The sequence below is a fragment of the Ptychodera flava genome, chromosome 6 (assembly GCF_041260155.1).
Source record: "Ptychodera flava strain L36383 chromosome 6, AS_Pfla_20210202, whole genome shotgun sequence".
Lineage (NCBI taxonomy): Eukaryota > Metazoa > Hemichordata > Enteropneusta > Ptychoderidae > Ptychodera > Ptychodera flava.
This window is the reverse complement of record NC_091933.1, coordinates 13,606,441-13,628,057: the sequence shown is the minus strand read 5'-3', so window position 1 is coordinate 13,628,057 and position 21,617 is coordinate 13,606,441. Positions and strand designations below refer to the sequence as shown.

Sequence of the window (21,617 nt, the reverse complement as noted above, 5' to 3'; positions counted from 1 at the left end):
GTACACGTACGAATCTGTTAAGCCAGAGATGTATGCTAATCTGACTCTGAGATGGAATTATGGTTTGAACCTTATAGATGATATCCATGGATGCACAGGTAAGTTTTACCTATACAGACAATGGTGAAGTGTATTCCCTGAACAAAGTTCATATCATAATTGCAGTAAAGTCAGTGAAGAACAAGATTCACGGTAAAGTGCATTATGAAGTCTGCTCAAATTTTCTTCAAATTGTATATATTGTTTTAGTAATTTGAATATTCGCTCTTATTTAATAATATACATGCCGCAGAAGCTTCGAGAATGACAAGGAAATCAATGTATCTCATAGCAAATGTATTCAGTACATGTAAGCCTGACATGTTTTTATTCCGCAGTGACATTGTATAACTGTTCAGTTGACCGTTATGACCGCACTGAGTGTCTTGCAGATGCTACAGCGACACAAGCTTTAAGTTGTGGATGGTGTAGGTGCACCAACACTTGTGAATATGTTGACCACTGCGAACCCACTTGTTTCGATACAGGTGGTTCAAGCAGCGTAATGTTTTTCAACTTAACTTGGTATGTATCAATATTGCCTCTTTTGTAAACGATATAATACAAACAAAGACGTAAACTTGAAAATCTCAAACCCCTTTTCGATAATTAGTATAATGCTTAGTGGTTGATATGTTTCCTTACTTTATTATGGTGTCCACTTTTCTAATGACACGAGTCAGAAAGCCGTAATGAATTATGAAAGATAGCTTTTGTATTTTGAAAACACTATTGTATACAACTCTTGTCATAGAACAGATATAACGACTGTTCAGTTTTTGATTACTTAATCTTTCCGCAAAATAACGATTTTGTTGGTATTATAAAGTTTGTCATTTACACACGCATGGCTAATTGTTATTTACATTTCGATGCCAGTAAATATATTAATTGTGATAATGAGATTACCCAGATTTGACATCCACTTACGTATTTACTTATCATTAGAAGACCATGTGTCACATTTGCAGGGAGTATCGAAAACGATGTATTTCTGTATGTCACACAAGCTTTCAAACTAATTTTGTCGTGCCTTTACGAAAATGAAACTGTAATATATTTGTGATCTTAGAGTCATCAAGAATGATATTTCATTTGTGTATGACGAGGTACTTCGCAAAACAACTCTGAAAGTTATAGAGCCGCTTGGCACTAAAACATTCGGCACAATAACAATGTAAAACGAGCAACAAGCGCCAACTAATATCCATGCCGGTCTCTTAGCATTTTAGGATCCCATTTTATAACCAGTATATATTCTGTTTAGGACCTTCTTGGTATTTCTTATGCTTGGACAGCTCTGGATGTGCTACTGATGTTTCTCATGGCACATTAAGACGAGGTATTGTCACGATATAACGCCTATATTAATCAACATAACTGTGCACACATCGTATGGAAGATTAATATGACAGCAGTAATTACAGATCGTTCTTTTACAACGCTGATTTCTAAAATAAAATGTTCATTTCTTTATGTTATGTTCATAACACTTTCAGTCCACAGTTATATAATCTTTCCGTGCACAGTTATATAATCATTTCGATTTAGTTTAAGTTTCAATACAACATGTATAGAAGCAGTCTTCAACGAGATAGATAAATTTGAGTGATTGAATATTATGTCTTCTTTCATCGTACATTACTGATATACAGGAAGTTGAAATGCTAACATCAAATGCAGGTCTTTGGAAATGATACTGAAATCAATCACTGCATGATTCGAGCCTTTTGTGTCAAGCAGAATAGCTGATTGTTTGACCATGTCTGTAATAACGTAGCTGCTGCATGTTAGCTTATCATAAATATGATATGATATTTGAATGGTTGATAAACTTTGACTGTACCCAAGTCTCATTACACTGGTCACTTCAGATAAAAAGACAACACTTTGACGTATTTTACAGCTTTTGGAGGTATCTGAACGAATGTTACGTTGCTACTGTAACGCTGGATGGACTAAAGACGACGGGAAATCAGTGGTAGACAAGTCCTTTCGGCTATGACATACTACGAAAAATCAGTGAACAGCCATAGACAGCCTTCAAACGAGTATTTGCAAAAATTATACGGCATCACACATTATATCCAAGAAAGTGAATTTCTCGAAACATACTGCGTACAAGCCTATTGACAAGATTTTTACCAAATTTGCATTTTGTTATTCATGTTGCATATAGAGGCACTGCTATATTAGTAAAAATAGCGATATAGAACTCTATACTTGATTAGAGGTGTGACAAATTTTGTAACGAATTTCTACTTATGTACCCGAGATGAACCGTGTATTCGAGATGACTTTATGTGGTTTTTTATGTTTTAGAAGCATATAATTATGCTCAAGATTGCTTTGTAAAAATAGGAATGATGTTTGGTTGTATTATTTTACCGATACTGCTTTTGAAGATTAAGGAGAATCGACTGATATATCTGTGCGTTTCTAACGAACAAAGACAAGTGTCAAGAAATTCAGTATTGCGAATTTGATCTCACGTATAACTATAAATGTTGCTTTGCTTTTCTGTGTTGAAGTACATTGTCTCATCTTTGACTATGTTGGTGAGTTTAACATAATCAGATAAATAATCAATAGCCATTTTTCTGTACACGTTTTCTCCTAAACTGACAAATATATTTGATTATCAGAATCGTAGATACATACTTATTATTAGCGATTGATTTTTATAAATATGTCGCCGTATATTGCTGAGCCTATCAAACAAGACGCAGCTTTGCTGTGAACAAAGGATGCATATATGTTCAAAATGCATCTTGGGTATAAATATTCGGATTCTTTATGTTTTACAAAGTATCATTTCGTGTGCTGTTAAAGTAGACCAATTTCAGTATGTGGAGTAAAGAAATTTTCAATGTCTAGATATTGTGGAACCGAAATTAATATTTTTTACCATGTAGGCAACACAAGGTATAACATCCTTCGTGAATTTCAAATGTCGTAAATTTGTTTCTTTTATTCCAAACTCTTGCGCTGACGCCTGCATATTTAGTCTTTATTATGGAAGAGGATGGTTTAAAGTTTCATTGAGGAAGTTTAAAGCTTTCTGTTTTGGAACACTTATTACCCAAAGAAATATCTGTCACCTTCACCAATTTCATTTTAGTTTTGGTGAAAACATAGCAACTCGCCATTTTCGCTATCAAAACATCGTTCATCAGAGCAGGGTCTTTCCCTCAAAACTTCCCTACAGACCACGCTATTGGTAAGTGCCATCACTCGGTTATCTGTTAGTGTGTGGCCAATTACTAAAGAATAGCAATGACCATAAATGTTAAAAGCAACGGTTACCCCGAAGAAGAATAGCCAGCTTCTTTTGCGATGACCACTACGACTTAAAGGCATGGTTAAGGCGTCAGATTGTCTTGCCAGGAAATTTACCCACTAGATTACAATTTCAATGGAAACCAAAGGCTATGACACCTTCATAATCCACTTACAAACTAGAACAAACTCGATCCCTGGGATCAAATCCCCTACCTTTAAAAGGGAGTAAAATGACAAGGTTCGTAACATCAACTACAATGCTTTAATAGGCCCAAAAAATGAAGATTTGTTTCTGGTCTTTGACATTCAGCAAACGTAAGCGATGATTGATGCGATTGTGTTTTCTTTTTTTCTTTTATTTTTGGTCCTGACAATGCTGGTTTGACACTATTGCACTAGTTGTTATTGTTATCACTGCTGCAAAATACTTCCATTTTCTTTTAGTATGCATTTTTGGACGTGCATCATAATAACTTTGAATTGAAGCCGACACCACACACGAAATTCTGACTCACCCAAAATTTTTACATGAAAAAAGATATTATGCGCAGGTCCTGAAATTACGCGCGCGCTAACCAGAAACAAATATATTTTTTGGCCTTACTGTGATTTCATCGAGTGTTTCAATGAAATTAGGCCATTCAGAAATAGAACGCGTCAAACCTCTTAATTTCTCTTGATTTCACCCCATTTTGTACCGCTACCGTTGATACCAAATATGCTATTTTGGCAATGCGTGGTTTCTAGTCATTATGAGAATCTCACTATATAATTTTGATACCTCTTGTGACGCAAGCTTTTAAAATACATCCAAATTTTGCATTTTTAAAAGATCCTTGGCTGCTTTCTGCTACTTTCTAAATTGATTTCCCGTCTTCAGCAAATTGTAATTGATCTTATATTTGCAGTATTTGAACTGGTATTTACATTGTAGCTCTGTAACTTTTATTTCATTACATTTACGTACTTTGCATTCTAAAATCGACATCCAGTCGTTGTTTACAGCAAAGCCTAGTCGCCAATACATATAGAATAAGGGTCAGTGCAGATTTCCAAAGTGTGCTATAACTCTTGTTATGCATGAAAAATTTTATGAAATTGTTGAAAGGTTGTATTTTCTCCTTAAATTCACATATAATGGAGACAAAAATCGTATAGATTACACCTTTATTAAGCGGTTTTGGAGCACTGGTGCCTTAAAGAATTAAACAGCAATACAGCTTATCCCAAACAACATTGAAAGTAAAGTTAATAGCGGTAAAACATTATTTACCAGCAAAATAATTAATTGCAAAATTAACTTTTAAAATGGCCAATTTAGATAAAAAAGATTTTATTTGAAAACTGAGATATTCAAACTGGATTATACAGTTTTCAATTAGTAAGACCTGATCAAAGAATGGTAAAAATCGGAGATAAAAGTAAAGACAGGAGGACCCATTATGACATAGATTGCGATAAAAATATAAAGATATTCATTTGTTTTCAAGCGAAATGTAAAGAGTTATATTATGTCTTTATCACACAATAGCATGTGCAACTGTTATTTTGAAGGGACGTCTCCGTAATGAACTTGCAACAGTTTTGGGAGTTCAAAGTCCGAATTTCGTTACGCAAAATTGTACAGTTAAATTACATTCTCATGTATAAAAGGCAAAACAACCCTGTTTTTTAAGTGAAAATTACCAAATTTCTGGAAAGGTATCACTAAAGAGGCACTGAAGAATGTCAAATATTTAGCCTGATCGAAACCATTTAAGGATAATCGCTATCATACCAATCCATAATCCAATAACACTAGGTCAAAATTTGTAAGACAATAGTTGTAAACATATAGACACAAACAGCACAGAACAGACAGTAAATAGACGGTACACAAACAAAGTCAAATTCATGAAAGAAAGATATATGGACCTCTGGCCAAAAGACCAAGAAGTGATGTCAGGTGTTTCGAAAATAGTAAGCGCATCCTGCCCCACATGTGGCACCCGCCATATATCAATCTGTAAGTCAGATAGGTAGTGGTCACTAACTAAGGCCCCATGTCACCGATGCCATCAGTGATCATTTGTCGAAGAGAGATATTGTATTTATCTACCAGCTTGCAATACCTGCCAAAAAAGCGTTTGAATGTAGAGACAAGTCTTGCTCTGGTGTAACCTTGATTTAACAGTTTGTAAGAGAGATGGCCATGTCTCTCTACAAAATCACCATATGAACTGCATGCTCTTGCATATCGAATAAGCTGGGAAATGTATACCCCATAAGCAGGTGAGAGTGGAATATTACTGATGAGGTTTGGAAAATTGATTATACTAAAGTTGAAATCATCTCTCTTGTCATATAGCCTAGTAGAAAGGTGACCATTAGAGTCAAATTCAAGTAAAATGTCCAGATATGAAGCAGAAGAGGCCGTTTCTGTAGTTTCTTTAATCTCCAATTCTGGAGGATAAATCATAGCGAGATATTTACAGAATTCAGAGTTATTCAATGAAATAACATCGTCTATGTATCTAAATGTAAGGTTGAAAGTTCGAGCTACAGAGACCTTTTTCTGCTTGATAAGGTTCTGGATAAATTCTGCCTCGTATGAGAACAGACATAAGTCGGCAAGTAAGAGAGCACAGTTGGTGCCAATGGGAATTCCTATACACTGTTGGAAAATGTGTCCTCCAAATTCAACAAATATGTTGTCAATGAGGAAATCAAGCATACTGATAATGTCTTTCTCGTTATAAAACACTTTAGCGTTAGTAATATTTTTAACAAAATATGTAATATTATACCCTAATACCACATATTTGTAACGGCGTGAACCGTTTTTGTAGAAAAATGCTTGGTTTGATGATGTTTTTCAAGCGTTCTTTCAATTTATCATGTGGTATTGTGGTATTCAATGTGGAAAAATCGAAAGTTTTAATAGATGTTATTTTTGAAACAGATCTTGATTTCAAAGTTTCCAAGAGTTCCTTCGAATTTTGTAATATCCACATTTGATTTACACCACTCCGAGAAAAGACAACATCACAGTATGCTTGAAGTCCCCGTTAAACAGTACAAAGAACAGAAGTCAGTATCTTCGATAACTCTGTTGTTGAACATTTTGAAGATCCTGCTATAAACCTAGCTTTGTTAGGTGTTTTGTGGAGCTTTGGAATCCAGTGTATAAGTTAGGCAAGTTATTTTCGTCATCCTTGGTTGCAATATTAAAAGTATCCATGAATGACTTATAGTTAGCCAAAATTTCAGATTTGTTGAATATTGATTGTCTGTAAGTGGAGTTGGTGGAGGTCTCAGTTACACTAAATTCAGTTATAAGACATCTAAAATAATACGTCTTACAGACAAATACAATGTTATTGGCAGCTTCATCAACAGGGACGACAACATGTAATGGATGTCATTCAAACACTTAAAAACATCCGGATGTTTAAATACAGAATAGGGTCTTCTGCAAACATGTGATGTGATGTTAATCGGCTTTGCTTCTTTCAGATGTGGAAGGGCGTTTTGAAATTTGTTAGCCAAACGTATTCAGCTGTAATCCATTGAAACAATTCCCTTTGGTTGTCCTCGTGTAAACACCGCTTCCCCTTTAAGCAACCTCAACCTCTACTGCCCTCACTTTCTCTGTAATTGTAACAAAGTTGGGCGGTCTTCACATCTTCATAGCTCTTACAATGACGTCGTTGGTTGGGAAATTCGGCGTAGAAAACCGTAATTGGGAAAGTCATATTTAAGTCCGACTTCAGGTTCTCTTTACAATATAAAATCAAGATTTGACAACTTTAAGGCTTATGAGGAAATATTTGTTACCCTTGTAGTATTTTCTCTCATCCTGCAGATCCGACGATGTTGCATCTGACAGTGGGTATGTTTGCTTACAGTCTTTACTTATTAAGAATGAGAAAACTAGCATTCATCATATGTAAGAGGTACATTGTGAAGGAAAACTCTCATTTCATATCAGTGCCGAGAACCAAAAGCTGTCTCTAAAACTCTCATCAACTGCAAATTTTGCTACATCCTTTTCAGACCTTGACATTGTCAGTTAAAAGTGCTGGACTATATTGTTTATAATATTCATTCTCCTTGACATTATTTTGCGTTTTAGGCAAGTCCTTGTACGACTTGGCACACCTGTAATGTGATGAAAGAACGCCTGTTAAGAGAACGGATACTTTTCAGGACAGTATTTCTAAAACCAGTTAAACCGGTTGAGTCACTTCACCAGGGTGACTACACGCAACGAGCGCACAGTATTTTCAACCACTCTCCAGGAAAATGTCAGTGACATGAAACATTGCACTTTCAAAATGTATGACAAATAAAATATTCCATAAACTTTAGCTCGAATATATAGCACAAACGTAAGGCTCAGAAGCAACAGATGCTGCCATATTATTGCATTATTGAAAATGTTATGCATATCACGTTTTCTTGCCGCCAAGGGTCACTCACCCCAGAAAAACATATCTGACTGCATGCACAGGTCAGGTGATTACAATCTTAGAACTGAGCGACGTCATAGCATTTCCCCTTGTGTTGTCGACGAGAAAAGGTATATTTCATCAGCTCAACTGACGTCTCATTTCTTAAGAGGCAAATACCAACTCCAACTCCAGGTAGGTGTTTAATGATCCAAGCATTATGCATTGTTAGTCCAAATTTAGAGAAGTGACGCAAGAATCATCTTTTATTTTTACACCATGATTAACGCTCATTGGCGCTTAATAGTTTGACGAACAGAACATATTGAAATCCTGTGTTAATAGTCGGTTCTGTTCGTCATCAAACGGTTTGTTACTGATAATTAAATTTAATCTCGTACTAATCGTAGTTCAACGAATTCTCGATATGCCGCTTACGGGCAGTTATTAGGATATTAACAAAAGACTTATTTGAATACCCCTGAGAGCTTCAGCATTTTAACCGATTTTTGCGGTTTGACATTCCTAAGGACATTGCAAGCTCTGTTTAAAAATACTGACTGTTGAACCTCTATGTATCGGAATAGCCTTTCCCAGGCATTATTTTATTATTTTGCATTGTCTCCTCACAAGTACCGGAGCATTCTGTATGAGTCAATTTAAGGTTAGCAAATTCGACGAAAGGATAGTCAAACCCTTATGTGTGCTGTATCAATATGTATTCCATCTGCACCAACCCTAGTATATTCCCATAGAGTGTCAACTTATCAATTATGAATTATTATAATGTAGATCATAATATATTTTATCTTACATCGTTGATTGTGCGATAGTGCAGACGCGTTGCAACAAGTAAATTTCTCGCTAATCGACAAGTCACGACAAAACTCAACTCAACACTTTGTTAACAACTACATTATGTTTGTAGTTGTCCACAATATTACTGTAGTTCAACAAAGGAGGAGACTAACATTTTTAATCAAGTTGAGCTTTGCAATTCGGAGGATGAGTTACGTCTTCAGTGCGTTTGAATTTCCACCTTGGGTGGTACACATGGTCATCATGATACCAAAACGTCGAGTTCTCCAACTATGACCTTCCCATAACCCTACTTTCCATATGAAAAATGCACATACTAAAACCATATCAAAGAACCTAACATGAATTCTTACGGTTCGACGTAAGACCATATTTCATATTTTAAAGCGTTATCATTTAACTCAGGTAGAACGCACCTTGGTGACAGATTGTCGAACTCTCAAATTTCTATAATTCTTTTCTGATCTACCACTTGTTGGGGCTCATTTTAGAGCTCTTAGAAAAAGAAACTTTCACCAACTTATTTTTTCGAAAATCCAAAATTTAGAATTAACACAGGAATAGCGGCCATTTTAAATTTCAAATATCGCAAAATGTTGGGTAATTTGTTACGGCATTTCTAAACTATGCACGCTGACAATACAACCCGATTTTTATTGTTGATTTGGTAAAAGAATGTGAAAGTTTAATGAAGGAAAGTTTGAGCAAAAGTTTAAGTCTTTTTACTTTCGAGGCGCATACTACATAACAACTGTCAACAGGCCTATACACAGATACAACCCGGGGTTAGCAATCTCTCCTTTGCGACCGCGCAGTCGGACCTGCACGAAGGTGTCAAAGAACTGGTCACACGGACTTAACCACGGTTACTGTTGTGGCTGTATACTACATTCTGTCTGTTGATTTTCCTGATTCATGGTGTAGACTTACCTTAGGAAAGGCTAATCATTACGGGCAATGAAGATTGTGTTACACCTACCTTTCCAGCTTACAGCGCCCATTAAAAATGATTCAATGTATGAAACATTTCCTCATGCTTTCCACACAGCTCAGGTGCTCACATTTTTAACGCAATTCTTGTATTTTTATCTCTTTGTCAAACAGTTCAAATTATCAATACGGTTTCAAACAAAATGGACGAAAGGTTTCTGACTTCGAATTCCTTGACATCGCTCGGGGTTATTATTCTTGTCAGTATTTCTGCACTTATCCATCGTTCTGATGCGAACATCTATGAAGTGGCAATTTTCACTGACGTCACCTCTACTGGGTTCAACCACTTGACCGTACATAACGACACCGGCGATGTGTACGTTGGTGGAGTGAATCAGCTGTATAGGTTGAATGCAGACTTGGAACTGTCAGCCAGTGTAACTACGGGACCGGAGTACGATGATGATGTTACAGCACACGATACGTTCAACAAAATACTGACAATAAACTACGATGGTGAGGGTGAACTTGTAACCTGTGGTGGATATCAAGGTGTTTGCCAAAAACGACATATCCATGATTTGTCCGTGACCAATGAAAATAGCGCCGTAGTTTATGTTGTTTCAAACAAGACCGATGAATGTACTGTTGGATTCATTGCACCACATTATCACTTTGGTCAACCACTGCTGTATGTTGGCTCAACAAGTACATCAGCAAATGCTGGTAGCCCGCTGGTTAGTGGCAGACTACTGCAAGGTAATAAGATATTTGAGGTTGTTGAAGACGGTACAGGAACGACAAGAGTTGATGTAGCTTCATCGTACATCACCACATTTCCAGTCAGCTATGTGGCTGGATTCAGCTACAGTGGTTACAGTTACTTTGTGACAACGCAAAAGTCATCAACATCAGGTTCGGAGTACATTTCCAAGCTTGTCCGTGTGTGTCAGAGGGCAGAGAGCAACTACTTCAATTCCTACACCGAAGTGACATTGAAGTGCAGAGATGATTCATACAACCTTGCTCAAGCAGCTTATCTCGCCAGACCTGGTCAGGATCTCACTCAGTCGTTGGCGTTGGATGACGATGAAAAAGTCCTGTTTGTTGCATTTGCTGTTGGTGCGAATGATCCACCGACACCGATCACAATGTCTGCAATATGTTTGTATAGAATGGGCTTGATTGAAAAAGCTTTCCAAGATGCAGCTGAAGGATGTATGACGCTTGATGGAATACCAGAGTACACTGCGTCATGGATGCAAGGTGCTTCTTGTGCTTCGGCGTTTCAGGTATGTGTGCACTCTTGATATTAGCCCACTTTAGTTCGACGTGTCATGCTTCCATTTCAACCTATCAATCACTGGTATTTGTCATCTTATCACAGATAATTACTGAGTCATTGACGTTCATTAATTCCAAATATTGGAGGATGAAGTTATCATACATATAACCCCAGTGCAATTTCTGGCTTAAATATCAAAGGAATTGTACATGGGATGTGGTGATGATTAAACTGTCGAAGAGCTATAGAACATTACGAGCAGAGACTACAAAATGTAGACAATTGTGCTTAAGAGTGCCTTGTTGCTACAGAAGGAAGCGAATATTTTACATTAACTTGAAGTCCAAATACATGATTGTTTGGTGTTTTGCACCTACACTCTATTATCGGGCTTTCCAAGCTGGGCTCAATTAACATCATCGCCAAAACAAATCACGGACTTCAAAAAACTTTCCATATACTGCTTTATATTTTTTTCACCTGATAATTTAGTAAATGTGGTGATAATATGGCAAAAGTATGTAAGAATCGCTCTAATCGCTCTCTATTATGCACAAATCCAAGTAATTCGGCAATTTATCTGCCTTTGCGAACGCAATTCTTAAACAACGACATAAATAGTTACTACTTAGGAGCCAAATTTTGCCTTCTAATTATTGTTTCTTATAATAAGTGCTTAATTGCACTTTGCTCAATCGTCTTTACTTTAATCGCCTGAACAGATTCTAGTCAGATTTTGTACACAGGTACCATATGCAACTTGCAAAAAGTGATTAAATTTTGGTTAGTGTGGCTTGCATATTAATGAAGTTATGCAATATAATTTTTCCGTACAATGGTTTCCCTATGGAGACAGTAATGACAGTGTAGGCATCTATCAAGAAATACTGCTCAAAATTTAATTAAACTTTTCACAGATGACAATCTCAGAACATTATGATGATACTGTGAGTGTCATGTCAATTATCTGCTCATTTGCATATTTAATGAACTTTTGTTATTAGTGACATAGCTCTGAAATTCCTGCACCAAACTTGTTGATCTGATATATATATAATTATACTTAGAAGCATTGGGCAGTGTCAAGTTAATAAATAGCTCATTTGCAGATTTTCTGAATTTTATAATTAGTCATATAACTCCGATATAACTGCACCAAATTTGACGAATTCTGCTGCAGATACTGATCTGACTAATATCTAACTGTGGTGTAAAGCACTTAGTAGTGTCAAGTTTATTAAGGGTTCATTTGCATATTTAATGAACTTTGTAATTAGGTATATAACTCTGAAATTACGGCACCCAAGTCAGTGAAATCTGGTACAGATATTTATCTGATAAATATCTAATTGTACTGACAAGCATTTGGCAGTGTCAAGTTAACAAATAGCTTATTTGCATATTTTATGAAGTTTTGTAATTAGTCATATAACTCCGAAATAACTGCACCAAATGTGATGAAATCTGCTGCAGATACTGATCCGACAGATATCTAATTGTGGTGTAAAGCATTTAGTTGTGTGGAGTTAATTAAGGGTTCATTTGCATATTTCATGAATTTTGTAATTAGTGATATTAATCCAAAATTAGATGAAACTTGCTACAGATATTGATCTGATAATATTTTATTGTACTTAGAAGAATTGGGCGTTTCAAGTTAATAATTAGCTCATTTACATATTAAATAAAATTTTGTAATTAGTGATTTAACTCTGAGAGTACTGTGCGAAAGTTGATGAAACCTGCTACATATAATGATATAACAGATATCTGATTGTTCTTATTACACGCCTCACACGGGTGTCGATTATATTGGTATGAATTGGGTTTATTGACAGGAATATTGAAAAACATAATACAATAAATCCTCTTCAGAGATAGTTACTCTGGCAGTAAGCTGTATACACGCCCGGTATACACGTCAAGTCTTATCAGAAGTCTGTCTTCCACTCTGCGTCGTGTGTTTAATTGAACTGCTATCAGAATATAAATGTCTATCTTTGTTCTTATGTTTTGGTTAATGATTATCCCTGGGTCTGCAAACGTTGCGTAACATCTCATTGTTCGTCGTTTCGTCACTTTAATATAAGACAGGTCAAAGGTACAATTGTTTTACACAACTTCATTACAGCCAAAAAGTATGCAGTAATTCATGTCATACTCTATTATTTCATGCGTCCAGTAGTGTCTGATAAATGTCAATACATGTCGAGTCATCAGCTGTCAATTTCAATGCTTGATAACTGAGTTTCTAATTTTGTCAAACTAAAAGTCATTCCTTCCATTCAGGGGCCACATTAACAGGTCAAGTTGTTGTGTTGAGTAAATGCTAAAATTATCTTGTCTGTTTACTGGATATCCAAGATTCTGTGAAGCCTACTACTATTAATGAAGCTGTTGTAAAACACGTGAGCACATTCAGTTCATATCTGGTTATCGTTTTGATACACACAAAACACAAAGAAAAAGGAACAACAGGAATACAAAGAATGCAAAACTGTGGAAGTACAAAACTCAGCACAAAGTGAAAGGAGAAAAGAGAGATACAAAGCTTTTCAATTTATGGCGCCTTTAACGTTGTTTATAAGTCATTTCTAGAAAGCCTTGAAAACACAAAATGACTCACGAAGATACTTATCGCAACATCTTTCGTATACAGCATGCGGAACTTTACTTTTCAACTTTCAGTTCTACAGGGGAATTCATGAATGCAATGCATTGAATTACTATCGGTGTGCAAATGGGGTGGACGATCAATATGGATATGCAGTGGAAAACTATTCAGATACTCTGGTGACGTCAATAGCTGTCACGACTGTGGAACAACATACTGTTGGCTTCCTGGGTACTGACGAAGGCCATGTTCTGAAGGTATGAAGGCACGTTGTGAATTGTCGCCTTCGTTCTACAATTGGTGATGTTAGACTATTGTATTACCTAAGATAGGTTGCATAATTATAAATTTCTGAGGTCATTACGTTACAAAACACAACCCATAGAATGAATTTATCGGTGTAGCAATAATGTATAAAAACATATATGTGAAAAATCACACTCATATTTATTTTATAGAGAAATGTTATCAGAAAGTGCAATATATTTCCTAATTAGCCAATCCGATGTAATATCACTTGATCATTATCTACAACAATACCACTTTCCTTAGTTAAAATTATGGAATTCCCTTCTGAGAAATAGTGAAGTATTCATTTTTAATAGTTTGCAAACATGCAGTATGCGCATTTTATCAACCAGTAGCCATCATGCAGTATTCGGCCTTCAGACATCGCGTAATCTAAGATCAAAATAACCTTTTCAAGACGTGATCAAGGAGTTCTGATGTTTGATTGCCTAGATCGTCAGCTAGAAAATATTTCAAGAATACCCGAAGAAAAAGTTAGTGATGCAGGACGGAATTCACAATACTAAGATAGTCTTACTGTGAATTATTGACGCAGAGCTAACAGTCCGTAGTGATACCGGGAAAACGACACTACCTGTGTGAACACATATGACGGGCTATCTCTACATTTGAATTTACAGAATGCTGAGTTCAAAAGTGTTTATTTGACAGGTTCATTTGGTCAATTCGTCCTATGCAAATACCTATGAAATTATTGACTTCGAGGAGAGTGACACGCAAGTTCTTCCCGATATGACGTTCGATTCCGATGAAAAACACTTTTACCGATTGTCTGCAAGAAGTGTAAGTTCTCAAATACATTGCATAAATTTTGACGTCAAAATACATTGATCAAAGCTATGATACAGACGCTGAACATAAATATCCTTTTGATATTGACCCAAAAAGGCGCTTGCAAGATGTTTGAGTGATCTACGATCAACATCTTCTAAAATGGAGCACTATATTAAGCTATCGTGGTTTATTTGACAGTTACTGACGTCATCCTTAACATTTCGATTATATAGCAATGTCCTTTATATTTAAAGGTTCGTAAACTGAAGGTAGAAGACTGCAACCAGTATACCACTTGCACAAGCTGTCTGGGATCAAGGGATCCGTATTGTGGTTGGTGCTTATTGGATAGGAGGTTTGTTATAATATACATATATGTATACATACGTCATGTGTTTTATATCGTTGGGTTTGACCCTATTTCATTTTATCAGGCAAATGCACTCTAAGGGACGGACCATTAGATCTGGGAGGGGGGTGGTCAAAAACAGAAAAAAAAAAATCAGAGCAGAAATTAGGAAAAAAAAATCTTCAAACTAGTTTGCAAAATAAAAAAAAAATAAATAAGAGGACAAAGGCGTAAAAAGAAAATCTGCAAAAGTCTTTAAATTTTGATTTTGTTTTAGATTTTACCGACAGTAAGCAACTTTCTGTATTTTTAATACATCCTCCCGGCACATTTTTAATTTTAATTTATACATTTAGAGTGACTGTATCCCTTATACTGGAAGTTGTGATTATCTTATCTTTTCAGGACTTTTGTATTCTGATCACTTGAAAATTATGAAATTATAGAGCCTGTTTTCTACTTGTTTCTTGCGTACAAACCAAGCAGGTACACTAGGTAAAACATTGAAACTATGGTATGGTTGTCAAGACAGAAAGTTGTATTTGCCTTTTAAGATCAAGGTAAACAGATGCAGGCCACATCAGTTTCATTTTTTTCACAGCATTTTATTACAATGATGAATGCAAGAATGGGTGAACAAGTAGAAACACGTCAATAATGATAAAACAACATATCAAGTCATTATGTATTATTTTGCTTTTAAAAAGGCATTTTCATTCTTTTTTCTCAAAAAACAGCCTCAAATAAGAACAGCAACACATGTTTTAACATTCAACAATACACTACGTAGAATGCCATCTATCCAACAAATCCCAACACAAAAACACATAAAAGGGTTGAACTTTGAAAGTTTCTCGATAGCAAATACTGAATAAATCTGCATGGTTAATCGTTTTTGTGTAGCAAATTTCAAAGAAATTGGACAAGCCCTTCAGAGCATACAGATTTTTTGACCATGAATGGCATAAATTGCCCAAAAAGACAAATATTGAAATTTCAACACATCTATACACATCCAATCAATTTGGACATGCTGCTACAGAGAAATAGATGTTTTGATCAAAAAGGGCAACAATTGCTCTAAAAACACAAATATGCAAATTTCACTGTATTATATTTAGCTTATTTTAGCTTCTCAGCTTGTCAAAATCAATTGTAAATCATGAGATATGCATGATGTTTGGTGGGGTGAATGTAGGCATTTCACCACGCAGTAGAAAGGGAAGCCAGGAAACCAAAATAGTCAATTTTCAAAACTATACGAAGCTACTGAGGAGCAAGAAGACCATGTTTCAGAGGAAGATGTGTAATCCGAAAAAAATGCTCCCAAAGTGCCACCAAATAACACCATTTTTATCTCTATCTTTCAAAAGCTCCAACGGCCGGAGGGGGGACACCCCCTCCTGACCTCCCCCCGCAAAAATACTCCCCAAGTGCCACCAAACAACACCATTTCAATCTCTATTTTTCAAAAGCTCCAACGGCAGGAGGGGGACACCCTCTCCTGACCACCCCCCGCAAAAATACTCCCCAAGTGCCACCAAATAACACCATTTTAATCTCTATTTTCAAAAGCTCCAACAGCAGCAGGGGGACACCCCTCTCCTGACCTCTTTCCAGTGACCGCTTGCGTGGCCGCTTGTGGTGCTTGGCACCACATGTTTGCCCTTCAGACAGCGACGAACGAAAAAAAATTATAAATCTGAAAATTTACTCTGAAAAAAAAATTTGCACAGCTAATCTCAATAGGAAAAAAAAATTCAGAAATTTACAATAGTAAAAAAAAATTTCACAATTTCATTGTGACCACCCCCCCTCCCAAGGTCTAATGGTCCATCCCTAAATTTACAGTTGGCTCGAATGTAGGGTAATGTAGGCAACCTCTTCGTTCATTTAGGAGCATTTTAATTTCCATATGAGATCCCTTGCTTTCGATCATAGGGATATTTGTCTGTATCATACAAAATACGTATTACGCTATGACAGTTCATAAATCTGTTTGCAGTTCATAGTTGTTTGGCATGCTCTTTGAAATATCATTTCGCCCAATTGTGATATTGTTTGACTTTTCCTATCGACTATTTTGTTTTCAGTTTAATTGCAAATTCCATTTGAAACGTAAATCGAGTTGAATTTTGGCGTTTTCACACAACTGCCAGTAATATTTAACGAATCACGCGTACTTAGAGATTATCAACTTCTGTATTTAACCATAAAATAACACTTCTGACGTTAATCTTTAATCAAAGGTAAACAACCAGCGTCTCATGTATTGAGATAATTCAAACCATTATCTCAATAGATAACGGTGTGACAAAACCATATGGGAGAATGCATAATGATAATACTCAAGCTGCAGGATGTCACTTCGACAAATATTATGAAGATTTTGCGATTTTTACTGTTTTCTAGATGTTCGACATGGGCAAGCTGCGAAGATTCTCATCCTTCATCAAGGTGGCTTCATTATTTCAACGATGACAACGAGTGTGTTTGAATGGCGATAGAATCGATAGATCCTGAAGATAGAATACCGATAAATGTGGCAAATCCGGTATGATAATACACTGAAAAATTGCCAAGGCAAATATTGCACTAAAGCTAAACGATAATGAAAATGTGAATTTTACTTGTGATTTTAAGGCCAAAATATATTGTGCAACCGTAGCGATTTCGAACTTTTGAACAAAGATGATCGATGGATTTGGTTTGTTAATTTATCATACCTTTGGCTTGAAATGATGTGCTATTTGATGTGACATGTCGATTCTCTCGAATAATAATCATTGTAATTAGTCGAGTGCATTAAATCACCGAATCACAACCGTCTCATTGCAGTGTACATTTGTAGACAATATTTCATATTTTCCCGATGAAGATTCTATCAGACGAATTAGTTTAGAAATGTGTACGAATATTCGAAGATATTGCATGTGTGTCTCCCAAAGTCACGGTGAACTTTAAATTATAGAGTAATTAAAATAGTTTGTATATTTGGCACAGTCCAATTACACTGTGCCTTATAACCTTTGACGAATTCCAAATGCCGAAAATAGTTTTAAACTAGTCTGAAAGCTGACATCCCAAAGAAGCAAACAAGCAATAAACAAACAACACTATGACCTGACACGACTGCCTGCATCCAGGGTACGTAAATAGTCATATTACGATCTTAATTTTGACCAGAGTACGTTCTTTTTTCGGATCCTTGTGGGTTGTCTCATCGCAAGAGAGCTTTGGATGGGCTGCCGGAGTTTCTCCACGCAGACAATGACCAAGCATTATAGACTTTGTAATGAACTTGAACGTGTCGTATCGCATTCGTTCATTCCCACCATGCATCACTGAAATGTCCATTTTCCCTTAACCAAACCAACACCTGATATTTGTTAGCAGAAAGCTAACTATGACAATGATTAATTAGATCACGCCAGGTTGACGTGACACAGACATGTGTATTCACACAATATATCACGGAAGGACAGGGGCTGGTGCTTTTCAAACACTGGATGCAAAATAAATTAACCCCAGTCTCCTGACTACAGTAAGGTACTAGTGTAATTTCAGAAGAAAATCATTATCAGAATGGCCAACACACTTCACACTTACAAGATTAAATTACACAAAATCAATCAAAAGAGAAGGAAAATAACAATTAGGGCATTGGACATAATCATAGGTTACTTATCACAAGATGATGATGATGATTTTGTTGTTGTGTTGTTGTTGTTGTTGTTGTTGTGTTGTTGTTGTTGTTTGTGGTGGTGGTGGTGGTGGTGTGGTGGTAATGGTAGCTGTCGTGCTTACGGTAGCAGTCTTTGTCATGATATAGGGGAGGGAAAGAAGGAGGGGGAGAAGCAAGATGCGGAAGAGAAAGAAGAGGAAGAGGAGGATTTTAATAACGGATGGAATGTTGGTGAAAGTGATGACAGTAGCAACAGTCTTGGTGATGTTTATGGTAGCGGTATCAGTGACAGAGGAATCGATTGTATATAAAGTAATTTTTAGCTCACATGTTTACACATGTGAGCTAATGTCGTAGCGATATCTCTCTGTCTGTCCATGTGTGTGTGTGTGTGAGTGTGTGTGTGTGTGTCTGTCTGTTTACACGATAACTCAAAAATATCTGAACGGATTCAAGTAAGATTTGCTAGACAGGTACAATATCCTAATGACAAGAACTGGTTGGATTTTGGTTAGTGTGGCATGGATATTAATGAGGTTATGAAATATAATGGTTTTCTATGGAGACAGTAATTACAGTGTCGATATATCAAGAAATATAGCACAAAATATCCTTAAAAGTTTCACAGATGACAATCTCAGAATATTATGTATACAATATTTCATATTTTCCCGATGAAGATTCTATCAGACGAATTAGTTTAGAAATGTGTACGAATATTCGAAGATATTGCATGTGTGTCTCCCAAAGTCACGGTGAACTTTAAATTATAGAGTAATTAAAATAGTTTGTATATTTGGCACAGTCCAATTACATTGTGCCTTATAACCTTTGACGAATTCCAAATGCCGAAAATAGTTTTAAACTAGTCTGAAAGCTGACATCCCAAAGAAGCAAACAAGCAATAAACAAACAACACTATGACCTGACACGACTGCCTGCATCCAGGGTACGTAAATAGTCATATTACGATCTTAATTTTGACCAGAGTACGTTCTTTTTTCGGATCCTTGTGGGTTGTCTCATCGCAAGAGAGCTTTGGATGGGCTGCCGGAGTTTCTCCACGCAGACAATGACCAAGCATTATAGACTTTGTAATGAACTTGAACGTGTCGTATCGCATTCGTTCATTCCCGCCATGCATCACTGAAATGTCCATTTTCCCTTAACCAAACCAACACCTGATCTTTGTCTGCAAGCAATAATACATCAATGTTTAAAGAACGAACTTCAGATTAACTCAGATGATGAGAGTAGCACAACATACTCTCTTTCAACCTTATCTGAAGAGGAAATATTGCAGAACCATTCAACAGTTTTAAGTGAGTTTGGCATCAAGTTAGCGCAAGATGACAAGGTATTACCTAATCTATATTGGATTCCTAAGATCCATAAGAATCCTTATAAACAACGTTTCATAGCTGGTTCCAGTAAGTGTACAACAAAACGCTTGTCACAACTTTTAACCATCATTTTATAACCATTAAATCTGGTTTGGTACGGTATTGTGACAAAGTTTATGAAACTAGTGGGGTCAATCAAATGTGGATATTAAAGAACTCCAAAGAATTGTTACATATTTTACAAAATAACAAAAACATGTACAATTCAATCCACACATTTGATTTTTCAACGTTGTACACAACCATCCCACATAACAAACTTAAAGACAGGCTATCATCTCTCGTGAAGAAAGCCTTCTTTCACAAGAATGGTAGTCGTAGGTATGAATACATTGCCATCAAGCGCAACTTGGGCTATTTCACCAACAACAGCGATGCCAAACTCAAATACAGTGATGTTGAGGTGATTCAAATGCTATATTTCCTTATTGACAACATATTTATCAAGTTTGCTGGCATGACATTCAGGCAAACCATAGGCATTCCCATGGGCACAAACTGCGCCCCACTGCTTGCAGACTTATTTTTGTATTCGTATGAAGCAGAGTTCATACATTCACTTCAGAAATCTGGATGTAAGAGGATTGCCAAGCGATTTAACACACCCACAGATATATCGATGATCTCATCAGTTTAAACAATCCTGGTATATCCAATTATCTACACCACATCTACCCAGATGATTTAGAAATGAAAGAGACAATTGAAAGTGTGGACTCGGCTTCATACCTAGAAGTATTGTTGATTGTTTGAAATTAGACAAAATACACTATATACTAAGCTGTATGACAAAAGAGACGATTTCAATTTTAAAATCATAAACTTTCCCTTTTTGTCGAGCAATATACCATCATCTCCAGCTTATGGTGTGTATATTTCACAACTTCTTAGATACAGTAGAGCATGCAATTCATATGAAGACTTTCGAGTTAGACACAGCCTATTAGCTCAAAAGTTAGTGAGGCAAGGGTTCTCAGAAAGTAGATCAGTGAAATCATTTAAGAAGTTCTACGGTAGATACGGAGATGTTGTATCAAAATATGACCTGTCTGTTACTCAAATGATGAGTGACAGCATGCCAAATTTTGACTCACAAAAGTAATTTGGTGAATTCACCAAATAACAATGGATTTGTCGCTTTGGGTCAATCTTGACGGGTGCGGCTAGCTGGCAGGGTACGCTTACCCATTCCGGACACCTGGTACCACCACTACTTTGTGGTTCAAGATAACCCCATTGCCTTTGTCATTTTCAACATGTTCGTTGGACCTGGTAACTTTCTTAGTTACCTTGAATGATAACGATTATTGGACCTGATTTGATATCTATTGTTAGCAGAAAGCTAACTATGACAATGATTAATTAGATCACGCCAGGTTGACGTGACACAGACATGTGTATTCACACAATATATCACGGAAGGACAGGGGCTGGTGCTTTTCAAACACTGGATGCAAAATAAATTAACCCATGTCATTTTTGGAAATGCATCATAACAACTTTGAATTGAAGCCGACCACCACACGAAATTCTGACTCACCCAAAAATATTACGTGTAAAAAGACACAACGAGTGCGCAGGTCCTGAAATGACGCACCTGCTGACCAGAAACACATCTATTTTTTGGCCTTACTGTGATTTCATGGAGTATTTCAATGAAATTAGGCTATTCAGAAATAGAACGCGCCGTTAAGC

General features: G+C 36.4%; 2 protein-coding genes across 2 annotated transcripts in view; both read left to right on the top strand.

Annotated features, from left to right (window-relative positions):
• Nucleotides 1-2,914, top strand: part of LOC139134270 (plexin A3-like) — a 31,484-nt gene extending 28,570 nt beyond the window's left edge. The window contains exons 12-15 of the mRNA XM_070701173.1: nucleotides 2-98; nucleotides 378-564; nucleotides 1,307-1,381; nucleotides 1,946-2,914. The gene's annotated coding sequence lies outside the window, so the exon portion shown is untranslated. The remainder of the gene's footprint in view (nucleotide 1; nucleotides 99-377; nucleotides 565-1,306; nucleotides 1,382-1,945) is intronic.
• Nucleotides 2,915-7,805: 4,891 nt separating this feature from the next.
• LOC139134202 (plexin-A3-like) lies at nucleotides 7,806-17,658 on the top strand. The gene is made up of 5 exons (XM_070701115.1): nucleotides 7,806-7,946; nucleotides 13,477-13,659; nucleotides 14,363-14,494; nucleotides 14,740-14,840; nucleotides 17,247-17,658. The coding sequence occupies exons 1-5, from the start codon at nucleotides 7,806-7,808 to the stop codon at nucleotides 17,329-17,331; spliced, it is 642 nt and encodes a 213-aa protein (XP_070557216.1). The 3' UTR covers nucleotides 17,332-17,658.
• Nucleotides 17,659-21,617: the final 3,959 nt, after the last annotated feature.